This window comes from Vigna radiata, unplaced genomic scaffold, assembly GCF_000741045.1.
Source record: "Vigna radiata var. radiata cultivar VC1973A unplaced genomic scaffold, Vradiata_ver6 scaffold_149, whole genome shotgun sequence".
Classification (NCBI taxonomy): domain Eukaryota; kingdom Viridiplantae; phylum Streptophyta; class Magnoliopsida; order Fabales; family Fabaceae; genus Vigna; species Vigna radiata.
Genome location: NW_014542731.1, coordinates 732,236 through 742,309, shown reverse-complemented (window position 1 = coordinate 742,309; position 10,074 = coordinate 732,236). Strand labels below are relative to the sequence as shown.

General features: G+C 32.4%; 1 protein-coding gene across 2 annotated transcripts; it reads left to right on the top strand.

Moving 5' to 3' along the window:
* The first annotated feature begins 6,002 nt into the window (after positions 1 to 6,002).
* On the top strand, positions 6,003 to 9,618 carry LOC106780596 (basic leucine zipper 34). 2 transcript variants are annotated; one of them, XR_001377286.2, is made up of 5 exons: positions 6,003 to 7,098; positions 7,371 to 7,461; positions 7,588 to 7,714; positions 8,518 to 8,751; positions 8,940 to 9,618. XR_001377286.2 is itself a non-coding variant. In XM_014668893.2 (4 exons), exons 1-4 carry the CDS (start codon positions 6,443 to 6,445, stop codon positions 8,685 to 8,687), a joined length of 1,044 nt encoding a protein of 347 aa, XP_014524379.1. In that variant the 5' UTR covers positions 6,003 to 6,442; the 3' UTR covers positions 8,688 to 8,852. The 2 variants fall into 2 exon arrangements, 1 of the variants encoding a protein (XP_014524379.1); XM_014668893.2 differs by lacking the exon at positions 8,940 to 9,618 and having other exon boundaries at positions 8,518 to 8,852.
* Positions 9,619 to 10,074: the final 456 nt, after the last annotated feature.

Here is a 10,074-nt window from a genome sequence, read left to right as displayed (position 1 = left end):
ACCAAAACCCTCTTTTTAAAATTTTTGTGTAACCTTTGGCCTCAGTTGTGGCTGAACCGCAACCATAGGTAGGCTTTCTACCTCGGTTTTGGCCACAACTGCAACCTATTCTCCTGCAATTTTTTTTAATAGCAGGTCTTGTTTTGTGATATCCACTATCAAAAAAATAGACCTTCATATCAAACAATATCATAACAACACAGATTCAACAGATTCAACCCAATAGTCAATATTTACATCACATAACGTACAAAGTCTAATAAGTATAAATTAACATGTTCTAATGTATTTTAAATCTAATAATTATGAACTATTATATAATTTAACTAAATGTTTTGCAATAGCTTTCCTCAGGAATGTAAGTGGCTTCTCAAGAATTGGAATAGGAGTCTTGAATCTCTACACAAGACAATTGATATTAATCAGTGTATATAAATTCCAAATGTTGGAGAAAATCAAAATTCATTAAATTTAAATATTACCGTTACCCAGCCTCTTGTGATATGGGCACAAATAATGTGGGTCATCCAAGGCATTACATAGTATCCACACTCATATGACCCATTATGTCTGTTTCACTACAATATATCACCGCAGTTGTAAATAGTTAGTGAAAATCATTAAAACAAAACAACTATAAGAAAGTATGGCTTTAGCATATGTCAAACCTTGAGAGCAATCCATGCAAGCTTTCTACTGTTAGCAATTGATCTTCCAACCAACATCATACTTGCTGAAATAGAACTATATATAAAAAAAAGGTTTTAGCATTCATTTATATAACAAAGAAAGTCCAAACATTGAGGTTCTTACCAATCAATTGCTTGTTTGAGATGTGTGGGAGGAGACTTGTGCTATGAGCAGAACCACAAAGCATAGCTCTCCTGTACAAAAATAACAAGTAGCTACCAATGATGCTTGAAATTCATAATAACTTAATTATTATATATTAAAATCACATATGAAACTGTATTATGTTAACAAAGTTCACTTACCCAAATATATAAGGAATACAATGTATTTTCTTCTCGCTTGCAATCTTCTTGTGAGATATGTTGTGATCTCATCAAAATCATTTGTTTCGTGAATGATTTGGGGATTAATGAACCCATAGTCATCATTGTATCTCAATTGATGAGTTGTAGTGTTTTCTTCACATATAGGACATGTTTTATGACCCTTGACATTATATCTTGGCAAATTACCATAAGTTGGAAAGTCATTAATGGTGCAAAATAACATTGCACGCATCACAAAAGTTTCAGAAGCGAATGCATCAAATATTTCAACCCCATCAACTCACAACAACTTCAAGTCTTCAACTAGTGAGCTTATATAAACATCTTTCTAGGCTGATTTGGATCAGATATCATTATAGACAACATCATGTACTTCCTCTTCATGCATAATGCAGGAGATAAGTTGTAAATTATCAATATAAGTGGTCAACAACTTTGATTGGTACTTAGATTACCAAATGGGTTCATTCCATCAGTGGCTAAACCAAGCCTAAGATTTCTACACTCTTTACCAAATTGGGGAATTGTTGATCAATATTTTTCCATTGCTTTGAATCAGCTGAATGACAAAGCAACTTGTCAATTTTTCTCTCATTTGCATGTCATCTAAGGTTTTTAGCATCTCTGGAATTCGCAAATAAACGCTTAAGTCTGGACACAATTGGAAGACATCAAACTACTTTCAAAGCAGATCCATTTTTTTTCTATCTAACCATTATCTTCACTATTGTTTTTTGACTTGTATCGTGATAACCCACATTTTGGAAACTTTTTCAAAAATTCAAACTCTTTCCTATATAAAATGCAATCATTGGGACAAACATGTATCCTTTTATACTCCATNCCCATTGGACAAAGAATTTTTTTCGCATCATAATTACGAGTGGGTAGTGTACTTCCATCTGGCAGCATTTCATTAAACAACGTCAACAATTCTGTGAAACTCTTATCAGTCCATCCATTGGTCACCTTCAAATTCATGAGCCTTAACACCGCTGACAAATGTGCAAACTTAGTTGAACCGACATGCAAAGGTGTTTCCGCATCAGTCGACATCATCTCATACACATGAGCTTTGGCAAAATTTTCTGTGTCAATAACGCGGATCATGTCCTCTAATTTGTCTTCATTCGGTCGATCTTCTTCCATGGTGAAATCAATAACATTTTCAGTTTGGGATTCAGTCGGAAAGTGCATTTCTTCGTTGTGCCATATCCATGTTGTATANCATCTTAGGAAACCATCACAGATAAGATGTTCTCTAATTTCGGTTGCGTTCAACTTTCTCACATTCAAACGGTTCATACAAGGACATCTAAACTTCACTTCATCATCACTTCTACCCTCATTACGTTGCGCAAATTNTATAAATTCCTCTACCCCTCTCTCGTACTCAGCACTACTACGTGGTAAATTAGTCCAATTTCGATCCATACATAAATATTCTACAAAATTACAATCATACAATTATAAAATATATATTCAACATACAATCAATTCAATCATACAATCAAACAATTAATAAACATTCAAATTATCAATTCAAACATTCAATCATACATAATTATTCATATTCAACATACAGAAATTTAAAAATTAACAAAATGAAAATTAATAAACACAATCATACAATCAAACAATTAATAAGCATTCAAATTATCAATTCAAACATTCAATCATACATAATTATTCATATCCAACCTACAAAAAATAAAAATTAATAAAATGAAAATTAATAAACAGAATAATACGAACCTGGGAGCATGAAAAACCACACAATAATGGAGAAGACGGAACAACCCGTAGTTTGAAACAGAACAAATTTAAAAGAAAAAACACAATACCTACAATAAAATACAATAAAACGTAAGTTTGATAATCCGAATCAATAAAAAAACGTATCAAACCAACCCAAAAACTAAAAAAAACGAAAAAAATCCGACGACCAAACCCAAATTTGATCGGATACAAACGTAGGTGATGAAAAATGAGGAAGGAAGTCCTTCTACAGTGACGATGGCGGCGCAACGGTGGCGTTAGGAAGAAGGGAGAAAGTCTCACAGCAACAGAAGAAGTTGTAGAGATAGGATCGCGCTGGAGAAGAAGAACTATTCATGCCTTTTCGAAATTTAACCCTCGATAGGGGCTACTACCTCGGTTCACTAGAAAATCGTGGTAATAGAGGGAAATAGGCCACGATTCCCATCTTAACCGCGACCTATTCTCATAAAGAAATTAAAAGTTTATCTGAAATGACAATTTTGAAAACTTTTTGCACACTTTATGTCGTGGTTCCCTTAACAATCGCGACCTATTCCCTGACGGCCCCAATTTACTGTAGGACTGCCTTGGGGGGAATGTCAGAAATTTGCAGGAGAATAAGTCGCGATTTCCCACAGAACCGCGACCTATTTCCCTGCAAATTTATTTTAGGACTGACTTGGCGGGAATGTCAGAAATCTGTAGGGGAATAGGCCGCGGTTCTGAGAGGAACCGCAGCTTATTCCCCTGCAAATTTATTTCAGGACTGACTTGGTGGGAATGTCAGAAATTTGCAGAGAAATAGGTTGTGGTTCTGAGGGGAATCGCGACCTATTCCCCTACAAATTTATTTTAGATTTGACTTGGTGGGAATATCAGAATTTTGCAGGGAGAATAGGCCACAGTTCCTCTCAAAACCGCAGTCTATTCTGTCGATATAATTTCAAAAATGTCACCGTACAATATTATGCTTCGGTTTTTAGTTAACCGATGCATAATGTGCACAATAATAGGTCCATTTTTTACTAGTGCGAGTGATGATAATAAATATTTTTTTTTTTTAGAAAAAAGAGAGTAAATATTGTAAGTATCCTAATGTTCATTTTGAATCAACATGTATATTCATTTTAAGAATATCATACTATTTATAGATTATGTTTTTGGATTTGATGCTTATATAGTGTCTTTTAGTCATTTCAGTCTATTTGACATGGATTGATTTACAGGAAATTATCAAAATTAATATTTTTTTTTAATTTGATTTAATGTGTTTGAGTGTTCTATGCATATCCACTGTCAAAACAATAGTTTACTTATATTATGGATCAAAAGTCACCAAAATTTCTTAATTCACTCTATTCTCATGTTATGTTGATTATATAATCAAGATATCATGCATTTCTTTCAAAATATCATATTTTTTGTATTTTTTTTATTAAGTGTGAACTAATGGAGGAATAAAAAAAAAAGTGAGAAGTGACAGATGAAGAAGAGAATGATGACGACGGGTTTTGCAGAAATGTAAATTGTAGGAAATTAAATTATCAAGGATATAGAAACTGGTAAGGAAAATCAATGTCATCGATGACCCAAATTGATACAATAAACATTAGTCTTGTCAATTTTCTCTTCGTAACATTTGTTGGTATATGTTTGGAATTGTATTTACAATTTGTAACTCTTATTTTACATATGATTCCTTTATCTACATTTTTCCCCACTTTGAAAGTTATTTATTAAAATAAAAGAAAAATACGTAAATCAAATGCTAGATGTTGAGTTTGCTTTCACGTTTGTAGTAATTACTGCATATAATCTCCTTCTTGAATTAGCCTTGGTATATGCTTCCATTATTCTTTTTTCGATACCTTTCTTGGAATCTATTTTATTGTTTTTGATATATTGTGTTTAATTCTAACCATATTATTTTCAATAGTTTAATTCTAGTATTTCTTTTACTCAGAAAATCACTTCTATTCTCATATTGTTTCATTGTCAATTTAATTTTTAATCATTTATATAATGCAACAATTTTATATTTACATTTGTTTAAAAAAATAAAACATTTCTTTATAAAAATAGACATAAATATCAAAGGCTAACTGCTGTTATAAATTTAAACTTTGTATGTTTAAAATTAATTTAATGTATTCAAAAACTGAAAATCACTGATGTACTAATATACATAAAAAAAACAGAAAACAATTGTTTTAGTTTAAACAATTTACTTTGTTTAATTATCAAAATTACATTGAAAACAAATACTTAAATACATCACACCAAGATTAATCCGAATCATTTAATCTAAAAACACCTATTATGCATAACTTCATTATATGCTGTTTAATTAATAAGATATCCTATGTATTCTTAATTCTATTTGATTTTGTTACTATCATCGTCAAAAACTAATATAACTGCATAATTAGGATTTAAAACGTAAAGCAATGGATAAAATAAAAGAAACCAATATAAATCAATTTACATGGTCACCTACCAACCCATGTGATTTAAGCACGTGGTCATTGTTCATAGATAAAAATCCCAACCTATATGATTATTGGGTACAAACAAAATCTCACAGAAAAAAGAAATAAGAGATGAACATAAATTTATATAAACATAAGATACTTTCATTGATAAGAGACCTTTTGAAATAGTATCCAAAACAAATCCGTGAGAGTTTAATCCAAAACAGACAATATCTTTCTATGTGTATGTGTTTGTTGTCCCTCCCTACAATGATTTCACCAGGCACTAACCACCCAAAATTATCCCATTAACTCTTTTAAACTTTTCCCCAACAACAGGAACCATCCATTCAAACCAATTACCTAATTTCGATTTCATCTTAAATTTGTTTAGCCCTATTTCTTCCACTTCAACCTTATTTAAACATGTTAGTTACGCCTTTGCCTCTAACTCCCACCATTCTAATTAATTACCATGCCTAAAAAAAAAAAACTTAACCCAACAGTTTAATTAGTTAAACGGATTGCCCTAGAAGGGTATACCTAATTAACTAAATAATGGAATGGTTAAAATTAGAGATGGTAATGTAATATTAATATGGTAATAATAAGAAGAAGAGAGAAAGGTAAAAATATATAAAAATGATGAGACTATTATTATAAGGGTACCCTACAAAAGGGACGGTCACAAGGGCACGTGGTGGCTGATTCCCACTGGTTATTTATAATTAAACCAGTGGCGACTTTCCAGTAATGCCGTTGAGTTGAGGAGACCCAACCCCTTTCTCCTCCCAGCTGTTCATAGCTGTCCAATCTCTCTCTCATCCATGTGACCCCACTGCAAAACACACATAGATGCAGATACCCCAGAGATTTATTGGGATTTTAAAACCTCCATAAACATTTTTTCTTTAAAAATTCATTTTTTTCTTCTTCTTCTCCTCCTTCTTCCTTTCTCATTAGACCCTTTAAGCCTCAAACCTTCTTCCATTTAACATGCTTTCATCTCCAACTATATATAATTATATGTGCATATAGATAGACATAATATATACCAGCATTGTGTTTGTGTATGGTTTGGTTTGGTTTGATTTGAGATATTTATATACATAGTCTTCTTCTGTTCCTTTCTCTCTAATTCTACTTCATCATCATCTTCCTGAGAGATTGTGTTGATTGGTGTCACTCAAAATGGCTCAATTGCCACCAAAAGTTCCAAACATGACACCCAATTGGCCAGACTTTTCTTCTCCTCACCAAAAGATGCCTTCCTTCAAAACCATGGCACCAAACATCTCAAACCAAAACCCTTCATGGGTGGATGAGTTTCTTGACTTCTCAGCCGCCAGACGCGGTGCTCACCGGCGCTCGGTGAGTGACTCCGTCGCCTTCCTGGAGGCACCAATGCTGGATCATCACTGTAAAAGCCGCGGGAGTGATGGTGGTGGTGACAATGAGAACGAGTTCGAGAGGTTTGATGACGAACAATTCATGTCCATGTTCAGTGATGAGGCTTCAGGGAATAATAATAGTAATAATATTATTGATAATGATAATAATAATAATATCAACAACTATCATAGTAATAATAGCACCATGATGGCATTCACGGTTTCCTGCTCCAACCCTTCTACACCCTCTGATCACAACAGCATCAACGATGAGAAGGATATGAACAAGGAAAAGGAGGAGGAGCAAGAGACGAAGCAAGTGAAGAATGAGTCAGATGAGGATGAAAGCCAATGCAAGCAAGAAATCACACAAAACCCCGATGATTGTAATAATAGTAACGCAAATGCAGCAACTTGTTCCAGTGAGAAAATCACAGACCCCAAGAGGGTCAAAAGGTATACTTAGTTTCTCGTAAACTTGCATTGCATTCACCCGTATGACATTCAGTTCGGATAATAACGTTTCTCAAAACAAATGGATAATGTTTTAGTTACAACATTGAAACAAACAAGTAGTAATGTACTGTGTAAATATATATGTATTTCATGTTTGTTTTTTCTCTCGATAATATGAATACCTGTGACTATTTAATGTTTATGGATTATTCTTGTGGAAAACATGCTCTTCATGATATTCATCATCTGATTCCTGTTTTGCATTATCTCAGAATCTTGGCAAATAGACAATCGGCACAGAGATCAAGAGTGAGGAAGCTGCAATACATTTCTGAGCTTGAACGAAGTGTGACTTCATTACAGGTGCATTATTTAGTTGACTGTAGCAAAGTTATATACAAGGCTTATAATATAGTTAGATAGAATTAACAATTAGCAATTTACATGGTTTTGTTTGGCTTAACGTGTTGATTCTCTTGATAAATGAAGGCTGAAGTTTCTGTATTGTCTCCGCGAGTTGCATTTTTGGATCATCAACGTTTGCTTCTAAATGTTGACAACAGTGCTTTGAAGCAAAGAATCGCCGCGCTGGCTCAAGACAAGATCTTCAAAGATGGTACTTGCTTTACATGTTATCTTCTATTATTAAACTACATCATCTGCAGAAATCTTCTTTAGGAAACCAATTGTTCAATTAATTACTTATCGATTTTGTTAATGTTGAAACGGCTGAGAGAGCTCAATGTTAATAACCTTCTGATTAAGTCTAACTTAGTAAATCGTACATTATTATCAATTAGTTTGCATAAGTTAAAAAGGTATATATATATATATATATATATATATATATATATATATATATGGTAAGGGGTTGGTTTTTCATATCTAACTTGAAGGGAAAGTAATTATACTGTTTTTTTTTTTTCTAAAGTTAATATGTCTATTTCTGAAATCCTTTTATGTCAACTACTGTCAGTATCATGGACAGCACCTGTGTATGATAAAGAGTTAGTTTCAAGCTTTTAGAGTTAAGTTCACGAGAAAAAAAAAATGATAAATAAAACATTTTTTTTTGTATCTAACCTGTACTTTTCGAATTCAATAACAATAAGCATGCTACTCCTCGAAGTTGGTATAGTATTCAGGATCATAAAAATTAAATACATTGTACTGTTTGCCTCTTTTTAGTGCAAGTTATTAAGCAAACTATGCGTATAATTTTGTTCCTGCAAAAAGCAAAAGAAATAGGCCAATTATTAAGTTGCAGAGTGATGTTGATTTTAGAGAAAAAAAGGGTTTGCATGCAAAGCATATCTAGATGAGTGTGCTAATCATGCATGTATACTCTGTCATTAAGCACGCAGTTATATGTAAAGAATGCAATCATGTACACATATATATATAAATATATAAATGCAGCACATCAAGAAGCACTGAAGAGGGAGATAGAGAGACTGAGGCAAGTGTATCACCAACAAAACATAAAGAAGATGGACAATGCTGCAGGATCAACATCCCAATCACCATTACCATCTCCAAAACCACGATGTGACACACTCACTGAAAAGGAACAACTTATCAATGTCTGAAGTTTGAATCCTCCCTTGAACACTGACTGAACCTGTGTAGACTTTGATCAAAGATGTGAAACATGTAAGCTAGCTTAGATGATCTGTGATTCCTTTCAATTCTAGAAAAGAAATTGCAGAGTTTTGGAAATGGAAGAAAAGAAAAATTGAAATACGAGTTTATAAGTGTTTGTGTATTGTTCTTGAATCAGAATATTATTAAACTTTATCTGAAGAATATATAATAAAAGATTTGATGAAATATGAATGCAGATTATGGATTGTGATAGAAGAATAAGACTAAAAGTAGTTATAAAAGTTGGTAAGAAGAAAAAGGGTGATGAATGGCATGACGTAGTGATGGGTGAGAGATTTTATTAGGCAATTGATGAAGGAAATGTTCATAATGGAGACATTGGTGGTGGTAGGCTTTTGCTATCAAACTGAGGCAGTCACGTGATGTGTTTGCTTTAAAGAAAGGGACCACTCAAGTTGCATGATTGGAATGCAGGGAAACACATGTGCACCAGTGACATCAAAGAAAAAAACAGTTGTGTCTGCTTTAACTACATGGGAGAGGGAGGTATCTGTCGGAGATTCTTTCAGTTTTTTTTTTCTTTTTTTTTTTTATAATGATTGTGTTATTGTTCTTTGTCTTGAATCTGGATTCTTTTCGATTTTTGTTTATATTTTGTTGGGGGGTTCAGTTCAAGTTGGAAAACAAAGACAAGTGGACGTGTGTGTTGGGATGGATGAAAGGAAGGTATGTCATTGTCAGTGAAAGTGTTGGCTCCTCTGGGTTTTGTTGTACTTTGTGTTACTGCTTTGAAGGGTTGTGATTATCTTTATTTGGCATGTTAATTTGAAGGGGAAACAAAAATCAAAGTGTAAATATTTAGTTAACTTGATAAGATTCTTGTAGTATATGGTGAAGTTTTAACTGTTGCAAGAACTTTATTTGTTATGGATTTGATCATATACTCTCATAAAATAGCTGTTTAAATTTCATTTGAGGATCAAAAACTGAACAGCAGAGAAAAGATGTCTCAAATGTGGAGGGAGGAAGAAATAGGGACAAAATAACAAGAAAGAGAAAATAATTAATATGATGAAAAATGTTAAAAAATATTAAAAAATTAGATAAACTGTGTGAAAAAAGAGAATTAATGTATCATATATATCTCTAATTATATATGGTGAAGGATAAGTGTCAAACAAATTTATTAAATTTGAATTAAACAAAAATATGCAGAGTCACACTTATTCCTTGGGATTAATTAAGGAAATATTTTATATAATATATGAAAAGTGGTATCATAATATATTTTTACGTTCATTTTATATATATATATATATATATATATATATATATATATATATATATATATATATATATATATATATATAT

Excerpts from the sequence above, each read along its gene's own strand:
- LOC106780596 (XM_014668893.2), top strand. The coding sequence starts at position 6,443 with ATGGCTCAATTGCCACCAAAAGTTCCAAACATGACACCCAATTGGCCA. Across the intron at positions 7,099-7,370 it reads GACCCCAAGAGGGTCAAAAG|AATCTTGGCAAATAGACAAT; the intron begins GTATACTTAGTT and ends GCATTATCTCAG. Across the intron at positions 7,462-7,587 it reads GAAGTGTGACTTCATTACAG|GCTGAAGTTTCTGTATTGTC; the intron begins GTGCATTATTTA and ends TGATAAATGAAG.